The sequence below is a fragment of the Lissotriton vulgaris genome, unplaced genomic scaffold (genome assembly GCF_964263255.1).
Source record: "Lissotriton vulgaris unplaced genomic scaffold, aLisVul1.2 SCAFFOLD_1069, whole genome shotgun sequence".
Lineage (NCBI taxonomy): Eukaryota > Metazoa > Chordata > Amphibia > Caudata > Salamandridae > Lissotriton > Lissotriton vulgaris.
Genome location: NW_028244666.1, coordinates 577,419 through 600,803, shown reverse-complemented (window position 1 = coordinate 600,803; position 23,385 = coordinate 577,419). Strand labels below are relative to the sequence as shown.

The window sequence follows — 23,385 nt, the reverse complement described above, 5'->3', positions numbered from 1 at the left end:
TCCATATTTATTTATTGCCCATCTTGTCAGTATTTCCCATATTTATGTTGTGTTCTCTGCAAAAATGAAATTGTAATATGGTATATGTCCACATTTATTTAACTAATAAATATGCCCTCATACTTTGACGCCTGTCGTATTTTAGCAAATTGAGCAGCCAAATATAACATAACAATACACCCACAGGTAAATATTGGTATTATACTACAAAATGGATGTTGACATATGACGTTATTTATTGAAACCTTATACCGTTTTGTTACTTCCCAGTGCCATCTACCTGCTCAGCTATTGGTCTGGAATTAAAGACAGTTTGGAAAGGCACTCAAAAGAAGCCACATTTTCTGTCTTTTTCCTTTTTTCTTTTTAAATAAATGCAGACAGAAAGCACTTTGTCTTCTGTCTGTATGGATCTATAAAAATCTGTACATAGCATAAAATTGAAAGCCCTATAAATAAACTAAAGAATGGAAAGGCAGCAGGTCAATGAGGGATCAGAAGCACATTATATAAGAAGCTGATAAATGAAATGGAAACCAAAAATCTTGTTACTTATCTGTAACCTTCGTTCTCCAGTATTGGTATCTTACATAGATCCACATCCAATCATCCCAGTTGTCGAGGTGGGAGTTCCATGATATATGCTAAAGCAGTAGCAGTAATTAACAACTTACAAAGGCAAAAGACATTGAATTTATTATCTTATGTACCTAATTTAAAAAGACCCAAACTCCAGAAAATAAGATGACAACACACATAGAACAGTCCCAGCAGTGGCATCTTCCCTGAGATTTTTGTGCACTAGTGGTAACAGTTACAATGTACCAAGAATGGCAGCCTCTATGGGGAGGAGGGTGGGTTGCATGTGAATCTATAAAATATACCAATACTGGAGAATGAGAGTTACAGGTAAGTAAGACTTTTTTCTCCAGTATTGGAGTATCTTTCATAGATACACAAGCTTGAATTAGAATAGCTAGCAATAAAATACAAACAATAAAATAACAGAAGAGTGCACCAGTCCGGATTTGGCTAGAGAACGGAGATCAGGTAAAACCTTTTCTGGAGGCAATGAGATAGGATGCACATTCGATTCCAGCACCATATACAGTTGAAGAAATATGTTTTGTTGGTGGTGTCAGCACTGGTTTTTGCGGGGGTATTCCTAGATTCCTCGAGAATATCTAGGTGTTGGAGCTCATGGTGTTCAGGAGCCAGGCTGATAAGTGCAGAGAAACCGGGTCCGGATGAAGGACCTGCATGTTGTTCAATTAAGAGTAAGTCTGTCTGGGTTGTCAACTGGATGTGGTTGTCCTTCGACAACAGTAGAAGTTTCATGAACTAGTGTTGTCTAGGACATCATGGAGAATTGAGTGTTAGCCAGCAGGTTACCCATTTCATTTTCCTGAGTAATAAAAGAGACCTAGAAAAAGTGTACACATACATTCCGGGCCATCTTATCAAAAACACTTGGATAAAACTGGCATTTCTTGCTCTCTTGAGATGAGAAAAGATCCAGTTTTGGCTTTCCCCATCGATGGAATATGGGGTCCAGAATTAATTGTTTGGAGTTCCCATTTGTGACAACTCTGGGTTGTTCTGCTCAAGGTATCCGCCAGATAGTTGCTGATCTCTGGGAGATGTTCTGCTCTTATGGTCATTGGATGAGCTAACACCCACTTCCATTAGTCCTGCGCTTCCTGTAATAGGATATGAGGCCTCATACCCCCTTGTTTGTTGAGGTAATGCATACTGGTTTTGTTGTTTATTCTTATCAACTCAGATGATCTCTGTAACCTTGGTAAGAAAGCTTGGAGAGCAAGTGAGATAGCTCTCAGCTCTATAAAGTTGGCATGCATTTTTGACTCTGCTATACTCCATTTGCATTGTATTTGAAGATCTTTAAGTGAGCTACCCACCATTCTAGAGAAGCATCTGTTGTAATGATGTATTCCAACAGCGGAGGAAGGAACTTCAATCTTAATGAGAGATTGACAGAGCTAATCCACCAAGGAAGAGCTGATTTCATTACTGCTGTGATCTGGATGATGTAGTAAAATTGCCCTTCCACTTGAAGCCATTGTGCGTCTAGTTCCTCCTGGAAAGGTCTCATTTTCAGACGTGCATAAGATACCGGAACAATGGCCAATGACATCATGCTGAGAAGAGACTTGAGGAGGCGAACTGAAGCAGGCTTTCTTTTTGACTGTGGGCTAGCCCCAAGAGTTTCCTTTGTCTATCTGCAGACAAGAATGGCTTGTCTAGTAATGTGTCTAAAGTGACTCCTGGAAAATGTATCCTTGTTGAAGGAAAAAGCAGATATTTTTGATAGTTCACTGTGACCTCAAGAGTCTGGAAAGTTTGTAGGCATTTTGTTGTATCCATCGACGCTTGACGAAAGTACGCTGCCTTTATCAGCCGGTCATCGTGGTACGGGAAAACTTGCAGCCTACCTATGACAGAACAGACTTCAACTGGGGCAAGACATTTTGTAAGTATCCGGGTAGCAGCTCTAAGCCCAAACATGATCCCCTTGGCTATTATGAATCTGAGGAATTTGCGATGCCTGGGATGGATGGGAAGTAGGCATCCTGGAGATCGAGGCTGGTCAGGAAATGTCAGTAATTGAGGAGATGCAGGATGTCCTGGAGAGTGATCATTTAAAAAAATATATATTTTATTGGTTTTCAACCCAAACAACCCCCGCCCCCCTCTCACAAGACCTTCATCAGTAATGGCAACATATAGGATACAGTGCGTACAACCATTGTTCTCAGGTAGGCTTAAGCTTACATCAAGATCAACACCAGAGAAATCATTCCAGCCTCCCCTCCATCCTCTAATGCAAGTAACGCAACTTGCATCATATGCACCACCAAATGTGATGGGGCCCAACACAGTGTCCCCGCTGGCTTAGGTCTCGACCCCCCCGCCTTATCCCTTATACCGGTGTGCTCTATGTACTCTAGACCAGGATGTCCAATCATTTGTAACATGGTAGGATGCACTAAGGGCCTACTACAGTTGGGCTATCCTCCAATCCCCCATGCCCTGGCACGCTTCCGCCCTCCCTATGGCCACCCTCATCCCATCTATATTCAGCATGTCTCAACAGGTTCCTGCGGGTCCCCCAAGGAGTCTGTGTCCGAGTCTTGCTCCGGCCGTATCAATAGTGCCACTAGGATACCAATGCTGGTGCTGATTTCATCGTCTTTTCATTATTTGCTCTCCTGGCTTGTTGGAACCAGACCATGCCCTCGCTAGCTGCTCAGCTCCTGAATTCTGTTCTCCATCGCTCTACACTAGGGCCCTGCATGGATTTCCACTTTCTTGTTAGTTCCCGCTTGGCCAACAGTAACCCCAAATCAATGAATTTACACGTTACCTTGGTGCGTGCAGTGTGAGGGTACCAGTGCAGTATGCATGCTCCCATGGTGGGTTCTATCTGCCTATCTGTCACCCCGCATAGTACCTCAAACTATCTTCACCCAGTATGTGCCGAGCTGCGGGCAACTCCACATCATGTGCAGGAAGTCTGCAGCATTCGTACAGCATCTAGGGCAACATGCGGTCTCCACATTAAAATATTTATTTATCTTGTATGGGGTTAGGTACGCCCGATGTATGACGTAGAAATGGATAAGTTGGAATCTAGCATTCCGCGTACTTTTCCACGCCCTCTCCACTAACTTAGACAAAGTCAATTCATGTATGTCTTTGCCCAGATCCTCCTCCCATTTCTCTCGCAGTCGAGTTAGCGGTTGAAGCCCCTCTCCCATCATTCGCCGATATAGGCATGTTACTGCTTTAATCGTCCCTGCAGCCAATACTACATATTGGCACATCAAGGATGCCTGCGGTGCCATCAGGCCTTCCCCCCAATATTCCTGAATTGCTGCCACCAATGCGGCATGCAACAATAAATTACCCCTTGGCAATCCATATTTATCCTGCAGTGACTGGTAGGGCAAGAGAGCTCCGTCCTCGTACAAACCCCCAACCATCTGCAAACCCAGTTCTTCCCACTCAGCTAATGCCGACCAGTCCCCTCCGTGTTGAAGGGCCGTACACATTCCCAGAGGTATCTTCGGTGCGTACGGTCGAGTCTCTCCAGCCCCACGCCTACTTCTGTTCCTGCAAGCCCTTAGCGCTCTCTCTTCAGAAGTCAACGATGAAACCCCCAACCGCTGGTCCAAAACCACAAAGTATAAGATATGCCGTGGAATCCTGCGATCCTCTGGCCCATCCGGCCCCCTGAACTCTCTAGCAACTGCCTGCGTGAGCCATTGTAGTTGGGCCGCTAGATAATACATTTCGATATCCGGGACTGCCCACCCCCCCTCAGCTCTCGGTCTCATCATCGTGGCCAGAGCCACCCGCCTTCTGCCGCTCCCCCATAAAAATACCCCTACCATAGACATTAGCGTCCAAAATACCTGGCCCGGAATCCAGATTGGCAGCGTCCTGAAATAATACAGTAACCTAGGGAGTGCTACTACCTTCAGAAGCGCTACCCTTCCAGCCACCAACAGCGGCAGAGTACTCCAAAGTGCCATACTGCTCTTGATTTCTCGCACTGCCCTCTTCACATTTCCCTCCAGAAGATCGCTCTGCTCATGATAGATGTTAGTCCCCAGATATGACAGCCAGCCGGGCACCCACCGTATCCCAAGCAATTTGTCGGGGATTCCCATTTACCGACATACCAGGAACAGGCTAGTCTTCTCCCTGTTCACACACAGCCCTGACATTGCACCAGACGCCTGCAGCAGCCCCGCCGCTCCTGTAAAGTCCCTGCCAGGGCCCTTCAGAAACATCAACAGGTCATCTGCATAGAGCGAGATATAATGCCTGTCTCCACTCAATTCCAACCCAGTATAATGTGCCCCTGATCTAGCCTGCACCGCCAGGGGTTCAATTGCCAGCGCAAATAACAGTGGAGAAAGGGGGCAACCCTGCCGTGTTCCCTGCCTCACCGTGCAGGCAGCCGCTACCGTCCCCACACCGTCCACACCCATGCCGTCGCTGGCGTATATAGTATTTGGGTCCATCTCACGAAGTCCTCCCCAACCCCATCTTACGCATAACCTGAAAGAGAAAGGGCCATTCCAGGTTATCAAATGCCTTCTCTATGTCCACCGATCGAATCAAGGCATATGGCACCAAGTCTCAGCAGTTCTCTAGAAGTCGCAATAGTCGTCGCACATTAAAAGCAGTATTACGTTTAGGGATAAAACCGGATTGGTCTCGGTGTATCAGCTGTGACATATATGGGAGGAGGCTCGATGCCAATATCCTACTTAAGATTTTGTAGTCAGTCGTCAACATTGACAGCGGACGATATGCCTTAATGTCCCTAGTTTCCCTCCCAGGCTTCAGGAGAGGGATGATAATAGCCTCCCAGGTGGTCTTAGGTAGTCTCTCTGCCTCGTACGCCTCTTGATAGACCAATTGCAAGCGAGGAGCCAAGCAATCTACATATTTGGAGTAAAACTCTATGGGGAGGCCGCCTACCCCAGGAGTTTTGTTACGAGCCATATGTTTAATTGCACTCCTTATCTCTCCTACCATAATCTTGCTGCCCAGTAGATCCCCCAGCTCCTTGGTCAAGCTTGGTAGAGCCACCTCCTCCAAATATTCCTGTGCAGCATCTGGGCCCTGAGCCAGCTGGCTACTGTACAGCCCAGTGTAGTACTCTAGGAACAAGCCGTTTAGCCACGCCTGCGTGTGCACTACCTTTCCCCGACGGGGCTACCAGGCCCAATATCGGCATTCTCCTGGGGGTCGTATTGGCCAACCACGCCAGCAGCGCACACAATTTGCCCCCCTCAGCATGCATCCTTGCTCTATAACTCTCATAGGCAAAGGAGGACAGTCTTTCCACTTGAACCGCCACTGACTCTTTAGCTTGTAAGATCTCAGCTTGCGCCTCCGGTTTCCCAGGTCGAGCCTTCTCCACAGCTCGCAACAGGCCTTCTGCCCTATCCAAGTCAGTCAAGATCGTTTTCCGTACTCCCACCACCTTAATACAGATCCCCCTAGCCACAACCTTAAACGTGTCCCACTCAACTGGCAAGGACGACGTGGTCCCCTCGTTCTCCTCGAAGTAACGCTCGATACCTGTCCTCAGCTCTTCGCCAAAGATCGCATCCTCCAATGCTTCTGGTCTGAGCCGCCAGGTCGGTATGACCGCCCTCACCGGACTCCACCTTATGCGCACTCGCCAAGTACTCACTACCAGTCACCCTGGAGTGAACACCAGGGGCGCACAGTATTGCATCCAGCCGCACATACAAATCGTGAAGGCCAGAATAACATGAATAATCCCTCTCTTCTAGATGCAGGGCGCGCCATTTATCTATAAGATCCCAGTTGGTTTGCCACGGGCTTCTTGCTTTGGAGATCCTGTGCACCAAGCTCCCAACAGTCGGGGGTGAGATCTATCTCGCTCCACATCTGTGATAGAATTAAAGTCTCCTCCCACTATTGCCGCCGTAGTTGGATATGACGCTAGGCTCCCCGACAATGTCTCAAAGAATGAGGGCTGGTCGACATTAGGGGCATAAGCACTACATAACGCAACATCATCTTCCATTGAGCCATCCCATTACTACCACAAACCTCCCTTCCGGATCAATCAAATGCTGCAGTGGCTGAAACTGGACCCCCGCCCTAACCTACACCAATGTCCCCCTCGCAAACGCAGAATAAGTCGTGTAGAATAAATGCCCCTCCACCTTTTTTTCAGGGGTGCCCCCTTAATTTGGTTAAGATGTGTCTCCTGAAGGAAAGCTATATGCACCCCTCGCCGTACCAGGTAGGCATGCACCCTGTGCCGCCTCTGCATCATATGAAGCCCCCGCACATTCCAAGTAATGCATTTCAAATCATGTAATGTACCCATTATTCACATCGTTCCTCCTACGCACCCACCTCAAGGCTAAGAGCACACCGGTGTCGACAACATCCCAATCCCTCCACCCCTTCCCTCCCCAACTCCCACCCCCCCAGAACAGGCACTACAACATCCAAACAATTACTCCAAAGCACCACTAAACTCCTAAGGAGTTAACCCACACAAATTTACGGGAGGTAAGACCTAGGTTTCAGAGAATGAGACACTTAGTTGTCCATTGTCCCGCGCTCAACTCCGGATCAATCCAGGGTTAAGCATTTACGAGGTCTCTTCCACATATGTTCCATAATCCCCCTTACACCCTTCGTCCAAATACACAGTCATCATCCGATCTGGATAACAACAAGCCCCCCTCCCCGGCCCCCCCACCCAGCATTCCATTCCGGATCAGCCAATGTCTACATCACCCATCTACAATCTCGTCCGCAGTCCCAGCTGTCACATGGGGAAGCTTCTGGCTCCCAACCTACGATTGTTCCTCATCCTCTTCCAGGGATCCTCCATCCGAGTTAGACCCCTCAGGGTGCAGCCCTGCCCCCTCGTGCGAGATAGCTGTGACAGCCTGTAAAGCGGCTGTGCGTTTCATCTCAGTTTGTTTCGTCGTTTGTTTATGGGCTGCCAGTTGGTGACGGCGGTTGCGCAGCATCCTACGTGTTTGCGGCCTCATCTCATCCATAGTTACACCACTCCCCACTTCCCCGAGCCCTGCTTTATACATCTCCAACCAATCCCACGCCTCCTCCGGGCTTTCATGGAATGTTGACTTGCCGTCTATCGTTATTTTTTGTTGCACCAGAAACATCAGCGAGCATTGAATGCCCTTGTCTCGCAGTGCCCTCTTAAAAGCCACAAAGAATACCCTGCGGCACTGAACCTCGAATGTGTAATCCGGGAACAGTGTGACCCTGCTGTTGTTCACCGTATAGGGGGCTCGCCCTCTTGGCCTGATTCAGCAGAAGATCTCTGTCCTTGTAGTGGAGTAGCCTTGCCATCACTTGTCTCAGCGGCCTCCCGGGGGCCAGTGGCCTGGTGGGCACCCTGTGGGCTCTCTCCAGGGTGAAAAAGGATGTCAGACCAGCCGGTGCAACCCTGACCTTCAGACAGTTTTCCAGGTATTCCACCATGTTAATGTTAATGTTAGAAGATTTCTAGAGTGCATGGCTGCCCGTAAGCGTCCCAGCGCTGAACAGAAGTACAGGCGGAGTCAAGAGGGGAAGCTTACGGGAACAGCCAGGTCTTCAGAAATTTTCGGAATGCCAGAAGATTAGGTTGTGCGCGGAGATCAGGGGGGAGGGAGTTCCACAATTTGGAGGCGTTGTAAGAACAACGCCGACCTCCCAATCGTGCCCTCTTGATCCTAGGTGGCAGAGTTAGGTAGGCGTTAGAAGATCGGAGGGATCTGGAGGTGGTGTATGGAGTAACCAGATCTTTAAGGATAGGGGGGGCTTTCCCGTTGAGAATTTTGTGCGTTAGACAGAGCGCCTTAAACTGCACTCTTTCCAAGACGGGCAGCCAGTGCAGCGCTCTAATGGCCGGCTTGGCCGAGCAACGACTCTTGGTGTTGGTAAGAATCCGTGCGGCCGCATTCTGCACTACCTGGAGTTTAGTTGTTACTTTCCGCGGTGCGCCAAGGTACAGTCCGTTTCCATAATCCAACCTTGACAGAATGAGGCCCTGGATCAGGAGTTTCCTCGATTGGAAAGGGAGCAGCGGTAGAATCTTCCGGGCGGAGCGCAAGAGACCATAACAGACCCCAGCCGTTTTCCCTGCTTGGGTGTGCATAGTAAGATTTTGGTCCAGCCATAGTCCGAGGCTTTTAATCTCGGATTTGGGGGTTGGAGGCCTGCCCATGCATGGGGGCCAGAGAGAGTCCGGACGAAAGTGGGACTGATTCCCCATCACCAGTATCTCAGTCTTGTCACTATTAAGTTTCAAATGAGATCTGTCCATCCAGCTGGCTATGTCTCTCAGGCAGGAATGCAGGTCGATAGTAGGATTTTCCTGCTGACTAAGAGACAACCAGCTGGGTGTCATCCGCATACGTCAGAAGTTCAATACCATATGGGGTGACAATCTTTTCCAGAGGGGACATATAAACGTTGAAGAGCGTGGGGCTCAAGGACGAGCCCTGTGGCACTCCACAACTTTTAGGGGTCTCTTTAGAGATGTAACTACCCTCTATCACCTGGAATGAGCGGCAATGAAGAAAGGATTTCAACCAGGACAGGGCGACACCTGTGATTCCAAGATCTCTAAGCCGCTGGGCCAGGATCTAGTGGTTGACCGTGTCTAAGGCCGCGCTTAGGTCCAGGGGGATCACTGCTACTGATCCCCCTGCATCCATGATCTTCCTGGCCTCTTCGATCACCGTCACCATCGCTGTTTCAGTACCCTGGCCAAGGCGAAAGCCTGTCTGTGAGGGTTTAAGTAGTTTGTTCGATTCCAGGTAATTAGACAACTGGGCGTTGATGAATTTTTCTGTCATCTTACTAATACACGGAAGGAGAGAGATAGGCCTAAAATTGGATAGATTGAGGGGGTCTAGATTGGGTTTTTTGAGTAGGGCCCTATCCTTCGCCTTCTTCCAGCTAGGGGGCACTATTCCATCTGCTAGAGAGGCATTAATTAAGTTAACCATTGGCGCAAGAATGGTAGATGCTACCTGCTTTAAGATTTTAACTGGGGCAGGGTCAGACGGTGAGCCACACTTAAGTGATTGGAGAATGGGGGACAAAGTGTCCTTACTTATGAGAGTGAATGTGTCAAGTCCCGTATTGAGGTTCTGGACCTACATTAGGGACATAGATGAGGGGTCCATAGGGGTGAGCGGGGGAAGTTGCTGAAGAATATTTTCAATCTTTTGATCAAAATAAGTGGCCAGCTCATTACAATGGTTGTCTGAGAGGTCATTCGGGCATATGGGCTCTGTTGTTTTTAAAAGTTGTTTTACAATTCGGAAAGTCTCCCTAGACGAGCAAGATGCAGCACTAATTTTATCCTGGAAAAAAAGCTGTTTGGGCATTTTTCAGGGCTTTTTTGTAATTTAGAATAGCCAGTCTATAATCCCTCTTACTATTAGGGTCGAAATCTTTCCGCCACACTCTTTCCGCCCTTTTACAGAGCTTTTTCAGAAGGCGAATCTCCTGGGTAAACCATGGAGAGGAATTTTTTTTACGGGATTTCAGGTACGGTTTTTTTGGGAGGATCGTGTTGAGAGAGTTTTCGATCCAGGAAGAAAACTCTGCATCCGCTATTACGGGGTCAGTTTCGTGGTTTGGCTTGGAGAGTTCCAGGACCTGCTTCCATTTTTCGGTGTCTAGTTTGGCCCAGGGACGAGCCGGTCTGCCGGGAGGTTGGTTAGGAGGGGAGATGGTCGGAATCTCCCACCTAAAGGGGATAAGCAGGTGATCCGACCAAGGCAGAGGGATCGGGACATTTATTTTAAGATCAGCGATGTTACATAAAATAGGATCAAGTAAATGTCCAGGAGTATGCGTAGGTTGGTCGCTCTGTAGGTGGAGGTGATGAGTAGCCAGGTCTAAAAGCAATTCTGAGGCGGTGTTATCATTGCTATTATCAAAATGAATATTGTGATCCCCTAAGATGAACAAATTGGGTAAGGTGCTAGTCATAGACGTGGAAAATTCCAAGAGGGAGCTACTAAATTGTCCCAGGGCCCCTGGTGGACAGTAGATGAGGACTCCTGAAAGGGAGTTACATGGGGGCAATTGAATGCTAAAGTGTACATTTTCACAGTCCAATAGGGGGCTGTCATGAAATCTACATGAAAATTGGTCCTCGTGAATAATAGCTATCCCTCCTCCTCTTCCCTTCACTCGGTCCAAGTGTTGCACAAGATAGCTATGAGGTAGCCCCTGTACAACATCAGAATCTGAGTCTGGAGCGAGCCATGTTTTCAGTAAGAAACAGAATCTCAAATTGCTCCTCTTCTAGTAGCATATGGATTTCTTGAGTGTGTTTGGGCAGGGATCTGCAATTTAACAAGGCCATATTAATGATTGTCAGGGGGCCTGACTTGTCATTGCTGGAGTGAGTTTAAATGGGAAATGAGGACAATGGGCACAAGAGCTCTCACCTTTAATGATATGATTGCAAGAAGGCTGGAGGGGCTGGTTTAGTTGAAGCAGGGAGTCTCTGGAGTACGATAGCTTTAATTGAATAGAGAACTCAAGGGTATCTGGCCCTAGGCTCGTCCTGGCGCGGACGGGCGCAGACGGGCTTTCCTTAGGCGCGCCTTCGGCACGCTGACGGCGCGCCCGCTGCGCTCGTCCGCTGCGCTTACGCCAAATGCACATAATTTATAGTAGGGGGAGGGCGCTAGGGGGGCGTGGCCTCGAAGGGGCGTGGCCTCGGTGCACGCCGGCAATGGCGTCAGCAAGTGTTTGTTTTTGGCAAAGTCCGCGACAGCGTTAAAATCCGCTGCGCGGGTTGACAAGATGTGGGTTACTGCCCCAGGAATCAGCCTAAGTGAGGTGAGTTAAAACACAATTTTACACAAAGTGACACTCAAAATTTTAAAAGCACAAGTAACGCTCCCGGCTTCCGCCTCAGGAGTACAGTTCTGTTCAGGCGCTAGTTCTCAGAGCCTTTTAAGCTTGGGCGGGGGCGTGGCCTCGGTGCACGCCGGCAATGGAGTCAGCAAGTGTTTGTTTTTGGCAAAGTCCGCGACAACGTTAAAATCCGCTGCGCAGGTTAACAAGATGTGGGTTACTGCCCCAGGAATCAGCCGAAGTGAGGTGAGTTAAAACACAATTTTACACAACGTGACACTCAAAATTTTAAAAGTACAAGTAACGCTCCCGGCTTCCACCTCAGGAGTACAGTTCTGGTCAGGCGCTAGTTCTCAGAGCCTTTTAAGCTTGGGCGGGGGCGCGGCCTCGGTGCATGCCGGCAATGGCGTCAGCAAGTGTTTGTTTTTGGCAAAGTCCGTGACAGCGTTAAAATCCGATGCCCGGGTTGACAGGATGCGGGTTACTGCCCCAGGAATCAGCCGAAGTGAGGTGAGTTAAAACACAATTTTACACAAAGTGACACTCAAAATTTTAAAAGCACAAGTAACGCTCCTGGCTTCTGCCTCAGGAGTACAGTTCTGTTCAGGCGCTAGTTCTCAGAGCCTTTTAAGCTTGGGCGGAGGGCGTGGCCTCGAAGGGGCGTGGCCTCGGTGCAAGCCGGCAATGGCGTCAGCAAGTGTTTGTTTTTGGCAAAGTCCGCGACAGCGTTAAAATCCGCTGCGCGGGTTGACAAGATGTGGGTTACTGCCCCAGGAATCAGCCGAAGTGAGGTGAGTTACAACACAATTTTACACAAAGTGGCACTCAAAATTTTAAAAGCACAAGTAACGCTCCCGGCTTCCGCCTCAGGAGTACAGTTCTGGTCAGGCACTAGTTCTCAGAGCCTTTTAAGCTTGGGCGGGGGGCGTGGCCTCGAAGGGGCGTGGCCTCGGTGCAGGCCGGCAATGGCGTCAGCAAGTGTTTGTTTTGGCAAAGTCCGCGACAGCGTTAAAATCCACTGCGCGGGTTGACAAGATGTGGGTTACTGTCCCAGGAATCAGCCGAAGTGAGGTGAGTTAAAACACAATTTCACACAAAGTGACACTCAAAATTTAAAAGCACAAGTAACGCTCCCGGCTTCCGCCTCAGGAGTACAGTTCTGCCCTTTCACCCCTTCCGGCAGCCCCACCACTCGTATGTTGTTCCTCCGATTTCTCCCTTCAGCGTCCTCCGCACGTTTTTCCAGGGTCCACCGCCTATTCTGAACATCAGCCATCTGCGCCGCCATCGATTTCTGAGTCGGTTCCAGAACCTCTATGGTTACTTTTGTTTGTTTCACCCTGTCGGCCAACTTGGCATGATCCTCTCAAAGCAATCCCAGCCCTTGTTTCACATGACCGATGTCCTTTTGCAAGGCTTCTCTAGTGTCCGCAATGGCTTGTAGTATTTGATCGACTTGCTGTTGAAGCATCCCCTCCGGACGTTGTTGCGGTCCCTCTCGCGTCTCTGTGGTCATTGTATCTTCTTCTTACTCCGGAGGTACACCCACCTGCTTTCCCCTTGGCTTCCCCATGTCCTCACTTGACCGCGGGATCTCCTGGGCGCCAAACGATCACTGATGCGTACTGCTGCTCCGCCGCCGCTCACCGTGCCTACGTGGCAAAGAAAATTCAACAAACTATTGCCCCGGCCGACGCTTTCTTGAAGCCTCACTCGCCTAGTCAAGTGAAATCACCAAGTCCAGTCAGGCCGTTCCACCCTGTGCTCTCGGTCCCCCAGCAAGACCACTCCCCAGACGGGCCCTCAGGGAAATTGTCATAGTCCAATCTTGCCTCCAGTCAGGCACACCCCGGCCGGCGGACTCCGTTCCAAGTAGACATGAAGGGGTCTCTACACCAACATAAGGGTCAGCTCCCAGCCATCCGCTTACAACTGCAGCGCCCTTCTTGTCAGCCCAGTGCAGTTCACCACTGCAGTTCTCCCCACTGCTCAGTCCTGGAGAGTGATCATATGGAGAGATTGCTTTTTCAGGTACTTGCTGAGCTTCCCGAAATCATGTTAAACCCCATCATTTTGGGAGCAACATCTCTCCACACTGCTAAAAATATGCTTGAAAACTACTTTGGAGGAAGTTGAAATTGAAAGGAGGAAGCTCCGGAAATGTGTCGAAGGGTGTGGAAAAAGAGTGCGCCCCAAATGTCAGAATGCAGGGGAGCATCGATACACAGGTCTTTCTCTCAAATCTGGAGACAGGCAGATTCACAACAAAAGCCTATGGTAACAACAATCAGAAGCTATTTTGAGCTTTTTTAGATCTAATTTGGCACCCAGTGAGCATCAGTAGGTGAGGTGGAATCTGTGGTTAGGAGTATCCATCAAAAATGATTTTACTGAAGTGAGCGTCCTTAAAATAAGCCTTTTAAAGTAAACACTATATTGGTTCCACCACCTCATAGGGAGGATTTAGACAGAGTACAATATTGGTGGGGCAAATAAAAATACCCGAGCATCAGCTGATTTGTTTACTAGGTTTACTGATATGCAAATTGTTTGAGGCTTTTTTTAACCTTGAACATCATTAACCACAATTAAAGCTACTGAGATTTCAAGACAGATGTTTTAACCTGTAACTAGAAAGAAATCCAAGTTTTAGATTGCATGCTTTTCAGAGGCATTAGGAGAAGTCAATTTGCGCGTATTCTTTCTAGATAGCCTCCAAACTAAATGCACTTACAGTAACTTGCTAAGCGTTTTCATTTTTTATTGGGCAAGTCTGTATGATTAGATGGATAAAACATTCCCATATCAATATTGCCTGTCATGGTAGATTATGCCCTTTCATTCAGTAAAGTAGATGGGGTGGTGATGCCAAGTTCTAGAACTGTTTCTCCCCTTCCTAAGGTGATGCATCCACAAGTCCTAATTCTTTACCCAGGTTCACTGAGAATACAATGCAAGTACACTACCAGTATATTGATGGCTTGACTAAGTTTGTGACTATCTTGCATTCTTACCTGTCCAAAGATTCTGTCAAATGATGAGAAATAGGCACCTCAGAAGGGGGTCCTGGATCTCCATTTCGTGGGTGTTCAGTAACATGCTTAAGCATGGATTTCTGTTCAGACTCTACGGGTTGAGTGGCTGAAAAGAAAACAAAACAATCATGCTAAATCATTTTAAAGCCAGGACATATAGAATTGTTTTAATAAGGCCAACATTGTCTGGAGATCAGATTGTTAGACATCTACTGGGAAATAACATTGGCTTATCATTTATTCTTCCAGGAACTGTGGACCAGCCTATACAGCCTATATAACCAAGCAATGTCACCATTGATGCTTTACTGTGCTCAAGAACCTTTATATAACCAAGCAATGTCACCATTGATGCTCTACTGTGCTCAAGAACCTTTATATAACTAAGAAATCAACCTTAAGAACTGAGAAGATACACCCAAGCTTCTTAGAATGTGCTACCGGATATTCCCAATTCACCATGTCAAAGGCCTTCTTTGCATTAAAAAAATAATCAAGGAATCCTTTTTGTAGTTTCTTCTAGGTATGTATTTGTCTCAGTAATGAAGTATGTGCCGTTAACTTATGCACTTTATACATTTCAATGCTGAATCCATCACGCCCATGGGCCTTTCAAACCAGCAGCTCCTTTATTGTAATTTCATTCATATACCGCTTACTACCCCTGATGAGGCATCAAAGTTCTTTTTTGGCAAGTAGCACACTACTCTGAAACCCAAAAAGGATTAGTGATGAATCAGTATAGGGAAATATGAAATTCATTTGAGTGGTGGACATGTAAGTCTGTTATTTGGATTGAAAAGGATAGTGGCCGTATAGAAGAAGGAAGGGTTTGCACTTCCATAGTGCTTGCTACTCCTGATGAGGTATTGAAGCACTTTTCTGATGTGTATCATGCTACTCCAGAACCCAAACATGATTAGTGAGAAATTAGTGTAAAAACTCATTCTGTTTCTATTCTTTCTATTGATAATGTTGGTGAAAACATTTATTCTAGGCCGGCGATGGGGAGGATTTCAGAAATATCCCTCTAATGATTTGGGAGGAGGATTAAAACTTTGGTATATTTTACAACTTTCTATACAGTGGACTGCCTCTGTCACATTTTTCTTTTTTCCCTGCGAGTCAAGTAGTCTGCCATTCTTGCTACTGTGAGCATACAGATGCTGCTTATAGTTAGAAGAGTTTATTATTGGCTCCTTTTAGAATAATGTATGTATTTCTACCCGAATGTGGTCAGCCACTTGAGGGATGCTATTGAGCTGGACTTGTAATTTTAACTCATTGATATTTGCTTGATTTACACATCTCCTGTATCGCTGTCTTGTAATATGCATGGCTTGAGCTCCCATGGTTAGTTTTAAAATACATTTTTACACAGGCTACAATCTTTTTTGGAAATTCCGAAACTTCCTAGTAAGGGCTTTAACATCTAGTTGGAAGGAGGTTATTTTTAGGGCCTGTCATCTGATGACCATCTCCATCACCCATGGAGAGCAATTCAAAAAATTACTAACTTAATTTGAGTCATAGCTGTTATTAAAAAGAAGTTGACTAAAGTCTAGGTTGTGAATCTTCGACTACTGCACGTACATTAACTATACGGACACTTTAATAAGCTCCTACCCTGTCAAATATCTTTAAAATAATAAATTTGCATTGACTTCGAAAATAGATGAATATAAAAGTTTAGAAGTATCTTTAACCATATTTTATTGAATTTTCCATTTTTCATAACAACTTAAGAATGAAGAATATGTGTATAGCAACTTTTAAAATTGCCCAGCTATTCAGTGGCAACTGTACCTGGACTGGACACTTGACAGACACCCTGTGTGATTCAAGGTGCCTCCCCTGAGGTCTTGGGGATTTAGAAGTACACTCCTGTAGTGGATTAGGTCTTAAAGAACTAAAGCAAGAAGGCAAAATATTTTGCCAAGTATGAACCTGGTTGGTGTGTATGACCAGCCCTCTATTACCGTTCTACCACAACTACTATCTATCACTGGCACTTTTTGGGGACATTTTAACTAAAACATTCAAAATTCAAATTTCCAGTTCCTCTAATTGGAGTTATTTTATTATGTTTGTTCAATTTTCCTCTATTTTACCAATTAATTTTGAGATTTTTATTGTTTTGCATTTAGACTTTATTACTGTTTTAGTCTTGCGAAAATATTTTACGCACTGCCTCTAAGTTAAGCCTGTCAGCTATGAGCCATAGCTACCAGGGGTTTAGCTCATCTTCATTGAGGGTTTACCCTGACAAGGAATGTGGTTATTACCTGCAGTGGGTACCTGGACTCCTCAACTAATACTCCAATTTCTTACACTCATCTAACCAGTACCGGGCTTTTTCTGGCTACACAAAATGCCATGCCTTAGCTTCAGCAATAACTGGCAGCAGCAACACAAGGAATAGCATCATTTATCGCAGTCCCCTATCGCAGAGAAACACCCTCAACACATTAAAGCTTTCCGTCATTTCTGTATTCCTAGAGTGAAATCTGGGAATATGGCTACATCAGAATGTTCTTATTGGATCAGCCTTTGTCTCCTGGTAAAGTGTAGTATCTCAATTTCAGTAGTTGAGAAGATGGGCTATGCTCTGTCTTGATGGTGCAACCAGCAATGGAGGTGGTACAGGCACCCCATGCATTATCTTTACAGAGGCAAGAACATTCAAACATTTGTGACTATCAATGGCGATCATACAATATAGAAGGTGCTGCTGCTTGCTAAGTTCTTTTTTGTATCGGCTGCAGTAGGTTTATAGTCAGACAAAACTAGGAATCTTGTTTGTGAATATACATACTGCAAAATAAATAAACATAAAAATAAGGAGGCTTTCCAGTATGCCCATTTTGTACTGTTCATGTAGCTCATCTGCTGAGACTGAAGACGTTGCTCCCATCAAAATGAAAATGTATTGCTCTGTGCGGGGCTTCCTATTTTATATCAAAAAGCTACAATCACACCTTCCAAAGCATGGAGATGATGTACAGTTAGGAGGATACCAAAAGCTTCTGCTCAGCTACCTCCTTCAAAAGGGTGTTTAATGCTTCCTTTGCCATGAAAGAGGCAACCTAGGTTGAACATTCTGGACAAAAGCCTTTTGATTACAATCCTTCCACTTGTACCCAGTGAAAAACCGAAACTGCTCTTATTGGAAGACCCTTGAAGAAAGAAAGGGGTCTGCTTGCTGCACTGAGGGGTAGTATTGGATGTATTCCTATAGGAGGGTGCCGCTTACAGAAGGAATCACAGGCCAGGATCTGGGAGAAGTGATGCTGTGCAGGAGGGATAAAAAGCCAATCAATATCCATCACTTGGAAGTTCGGAGAGAGAATCAGCCTGCTGTGGTAAGCCCGAATTGGCAATGAACAACTGTGTGCCATCTAGTAGTCCCATCAGGATCTGGAAGTAATGATCTAATGATTTACCTGAAAGTGAAATAAAGGAGTAGCCAGGTGCTGAAAGACCCTACCCTTGCAAGAGGTGCTGAACTTGATCTAGCGACAGCCCAGACAAAGTTAACTGAAACTTTATTGCAAGTGTGCCAAAACTCCCTTTTGAATTGAGTCTAGAACTGTGATAGTCCCCCGTTTACGTCTGAACATCAATTATTCACCACAATTGGTTACAGGGATCCATGTGCACCAACACTTGGTGACAACTATAGTCTCCAATAGACTCCTTCAATCATGCCCCTGTGTTGTTCGCCAAAGTTGCTTCTCTCACTCTCCAAGGCATGCTACCACTTTGTAGGTAGGCTCTTTAGCTGTTTTAGGTGGTAATATTGTTAGGCCAGTGTGACCCATCAAAACGTTCACAGGGAACTGCAAGGGGGCAATCCAATGATGTGGAACCCACTGGCATTGGGTCTACTGGCACGTCACTCCTACGCCGGTTTCCCCTTAAGTGTGAGTGTGGCAGAGTGTGAAGACTGGGTGAAGCTTTGAGAATCAGCAAAGGGTGAGAATGGCAGTGAAGTGACTGCAGTGAGATACAACTAACTGTAACTAACTACAATAACAATATATGAAAGTCACAAGCCCAAAATACTATTTCTGTGCAGGTGTGATGCTAAGCTGGAAGAGGATGATGCAGGAGAGACACAATCAGAATACTATTGTGCTCTCATCTTATCAGCTATGCACCAATATAAATGTAATTTTAACTACCAATGAGATTTTCCCCAAAACAAATACAATTTTATTTTGCTTAGAAATGAGAAGTTCAAAGGATGTATTGATCAGCCTGCTATTTAGAGTCTAAAAAATACTTCATATTTAAATAATGAACCTCAGTTATTGTTACAAACCAGAACAAAATGATTGAAAACAATAACAAATCAAGGTTTGTGTTGCACGCCAACATTTGACAGCATCATGTTCACTTAAAAAACTTGGTAGAAATAACATTTCCGATTAATGAGACCATTATTATTCATGGTAGCTTCAGAAGGTAACAATACAAGATGTACACGGACAGCGCATTCAAACAATTTTTAATAACTTCCTTTGTTGGTTGATAATCAATACTTTTTTCTGAATCAGAGATACTCATAACTTATATTTCAAAGTGTTTATAGTGCACTTTTAACAATATCACTGTAATGCATGCATGATTCTATATCGTATTCTGCATGCAGGAGGGGATAATCAGGTCACACTTCATAAAATGTACATAAATCACTGTAGACAACACTGAAGGGAGCACGGTTTAGCAAACCTCCTGTAGTCCATAAACAGCAGGTTTATTGGTTAATCATGAGAAGTTATTTCTGCATTCTTAAAATGGACTAGAATAAATACCTGTTTCATTAGCTGCCCTGGTAATTTCTCCATTTCTTTGTGTGCTGGATTGCTGTACAAGAGAAAAACAGGGAACTAGTTAGAAGGAAAACTGTTATATGGCTAACAATGTCTACTGCACGACATAGAGCAGCAGGAAAACTGGCCAACAGAATGGCAAAACAAAAAAAAAAGCTTAACAATTAGGGTCATTATTCATTTGCTTTCTAATACTTTTTTCGAAAAAATATATATGGCTGTTTAAAGCTCTGAAACATCAACACAATTTCAAAACTAAAACCATTACAGTTTAACTATTAGACACATTATACTTAAAAGACATTCATGTTTTTATGCATTAAGGGAACTACACTGGGCATAGCTGATATTTCAAGCATTTGCAATGCAACTGATCCGTTATTAGTGTAAATGCATTCCAGTAACTAGAGCCACAGTAAACCAATGATTGTGGACCATATTTTATAATGGGGATTTTCAAAATGGTATAATTAATGAAGATGTTGACAAGTATCACTGTGGCAGCTAGTGTCAAAATACAAAGGCCAACTTCTAATAAAGCCCTCAGCAAATTAATACTTTAAAGTATATTATGGAAGCCACTGGTGGACATTTTAGAATCTATGCAATTAAAAGGTTATGTGGTCTTTGGGGAGTATTCCACTGATAGACAGGAGATAATAGTCTGTGAACCATATGGCACTTAAGACATATGTCAACATAGAACTGTACTCGGATCACAGTTAAGAGTGGAGTACCTGTAAGGAGTGATTCTGATCGCTTGGTCAAGTAGTAGTGAACAGGGTGATGCATTTTGACTTTTTATTCAGTCTGGGGAGTGAGTAAGAGATACCACGCCAGTTTAGAACGTTTTTTAATTTTCCACCAAGGTTTGGGGTATGGCATTATACAATCATACAGTCAATGGGCACTGCCAATAAAACGTGTGGATTGTGCATGAACCCTTATGAGCTTCAAATATTGTTTGCAGAATGTTTCTGGGGGCCTGGGTGGGTGTAGAAATGTGTGATAAAAGTATAATGCCACCTTCAGATGTAAGGGGAGAATCAGTGGATTGTCTGGAAATGTGTGGCTATCTGCTTACTGAAGGGCTAAAGTGAATGAAGGAGCGTGATGTGATTCAACTTATCACTGTTCATATTGAGTGTCCATTCCACTTTGTAAATTAAAGTGAGCGAGAACGTCGACTTTTAGAAATTTAGTTAAGAAGTGGCCCAGTGGGTTTAAGCTAAAGAAACATTTTTAGTTATTTTTTTGTTACAGGAAAAAGGGTAAGGAATGTGCCTTCCTTCTGCTAAGCAATGACAACAATGTGCTGTCTCAAGTTCTCTCTGGATATTGTCTGTTCCACGGAAAAGCACCGAGCTATTTCCCGGTTCATTTTCATGTTTTTGTTCAGGATTTTTCCCATTCTGGAGAAATTCAATTTTTCTTTTAATTCTGTGTAATCCCTGGACTATGGGATGACATGAACATGTCCCAGTCTATAAGCAAGTGGCAGGCTAGGTCTTTCTTGCTGACCAGTAAGGTCAGGGTTTGATTGCTTTTTGGCATCCGATGAGGTGGTAATTTTGTACCCTAGGACTTCAAGTGTTCTGCCCAGCAATCTCCTACACCTGGGAAATGCCCTTCAAACACTTCACAATCATTCTCTCAGAGAATGAGGATTAAAGGGAAGATTGTAGTTTTCTGAAGCAGGAAATTGGAACAGAACATTTTAGGCCACAAATGCAATAACCTGCTCTAGCCCACATTACTCCTTAAATTACTTTAAAAAAAAAATCAATTCTCTATACTTATCTGACATCTGTCAAAAGTCTATCAATCACAAAATCCCACGGGTAACCATGGGGCATTTGACTCAGAATCAACTGTCTTCATATACTGCTCAAATTACGCGAAGCAGGAATAGTTGTACTTTGAAACATCAGTATGCCCAGTCCTCCAGTCTGTGAAGGATGGGTGAATAATCTATTACATCAAATGCTGCACAGAGTGCTCGCATAAGGACTTCTCTTATGTCCAAAAAAGACAATTCCAGCATACAGGCTAGACAAAATCCAGACTACCCAAAATCGAGTAAACTCTGTGTGAGAATACCTGGAGCTGGGTGATCACTATCGCTTCATGATTCTGGTTGTACATGGGTGCTGAGCAATCGGCTGATAGCTATAGTTCTAGAACACCAGCTTTTGGGTTTGTCTTAAAGAGTTTTTTGCCAAACTATCTATATTTGAAATTACCACTTTATTAACCTCATAATATCTGGAACTAATGTCTTCAGCCATACTTTAATAAAATCTTAAATCATCTAAAGATCACAGATAGTTTTAGAGACCATCCCTTATGCAATTTGTTTAAAGGAAAAACAGATAACATTAGACAGAGTACATAAACCAGAAACGTAATCAAAGAGGGTTTCAACTTTGTACAATTGATTACTATATCTGACGTTTTTTTCATCTCACTAAAATCTGAGTGAATTATTAAATTCCTTCTTTTTGAAATGTTCCACGATTTACTGTTCTGGTAATACCCGTTTCCTTATTCTCCCCACCCTTAATTATTTTATAATTATCTCTTGATCGAAAAAACCTACAGTCAGAAACCCAGCCAATAAAAACCGTCTACACAACGTAGATTTATTGCACCTAAGTATTTAGATTGCATGTATACGTTGTATTCACGAAATGTCGAATAAATCATGCATGACAATCATAGACCACAAAAACTAAGTTGATTGCACGTTTAATAATTGCTCTTCTTGTACAATTCTGCTTGTCTGCAAGCATATCATAAACACCTATAACGTTTTACTTATGTCTGTGCAGGATCCCGTAATGACAAAATTCATGCACACATTGCCACACACTTGTTGTATATAAATGAAAATCACAATGAAAGATAAGGAAGAATTAACCAAGCAGTTATTGACAAACTGTTAATACAATTGTGCAGATTGAAATATTGAACCTTGAAAATGCGGATTCTAAAATCTTAGCAAAATGCATTGCCTTTAGACATGAGGCTAGACATGGCCTGTAGGAGGCAGGTACTGCAGTGAATATATGTGGAGACCATTGGACATAATGTCCATGGTCCCTAGACTAGATGAGACTAATGTAGTGATCACCCTTGAGTCTAGAAACATGTTTGACAGAGTTGGGTGGGATATTGTGTTCAATACACTGCAACCCTTCAGTTTGGAAGGTCCTTTTACAGTTAATTAAACCACTTTTCGTGAAGAATTGTGCTTTTATAATTGCAAACTACACCCCAAACCACTTCAAAAGTCACCATAGAATGGCACTTCCTAGTTAAATACCTTGGAACACCTCTGGTATCGTGATCTGTGCATGACTGAACTTAACTGCATCTTTGCGGAGCACTGCCGACTATTACATTGTATTTGTGAGCATTGTAGCGCGATAGTAAAAAAAAACATTACCGCACCTTTAACTGGCATTTCACGCCGCTCGCTCTGCTGTATATTGCAGCGCGACATTTAAACAGGCTTTCTCTATTTTGCTGGGACTTTGATTACGTTCCCGGGGCCTTCATACATTTGCTGCCCCTGCCTCGCATTGCCTTTGACCCTCCATTTTGTAGACTTGTTGTTCCCTGGCTCGCCCCTCCTCACGCTACCGCCTCCCAGCTGCTGCCCCTCCCACCCACGGATAGAGGGCTCCCTACCTCCTCAGACCCACTGTGACCGCCCGGACCTGCTCCAGCACGGTCACTCCCCCACGCTCTCGATCCCACGTTGTGCAGAGCTGCTGCTGAACACCTCTGGTATCGTGATCTGTGCATGACTGAACTTAACTGCATCTTTGCGGAGCATTGCCGACTATTACATTGTATTTGTGAGCATTGTAGCGCGATAGTAAAAAAACATTACCGCACCTTTAACTGGCATTTCACGCCGCTCGCTCTGCTGTATATTGCAGCGCGACATTTAAACAGGCTTTCTCTATTTTGCTGGGACTTTGATTACGTTCCCGGGGCCTTCATACATTTGCTGCCCCTGCCTCGCATTGCCTTTGACCCTCCATTTTGTAGACTTGTTGTTCCCTGGCTCGCCCCTCCTC

The 23,385-nt window shown here is 45.0% G+C and overlaps 1 protein-coding gene across 4 annotated transcripts in view; it reads right to left on the bottom strand.

Moving 5' to 3' along the window:
- LOC147667170 (ensconsin-like) overlaps positions 1–23,385 on the bottom strand; it is a 652,025-nt gene that overhangs the window by 66,459 nt on the left and 562,181 nt on the right. For all 4 annotated transcript variants that reach the window (XM_086948874.1, XM_086948875.1, XM_086948876.1 and 1 more), the window contains 2 exons: positions 19,280–19,331; positions 14,442–14,568 (listed from right to left, as the gene is read on the bottom strand). In XM_086948874.1, coding sequence (XP_086805000.1) covers positions 14,442–14,568; positions 19,280–19,331 — 179 coding nt within the window. The remainder of the gene's footprint in view (positions 1–14,441; positions 14,569–19,279; positions 19,332–23,385) is intronic.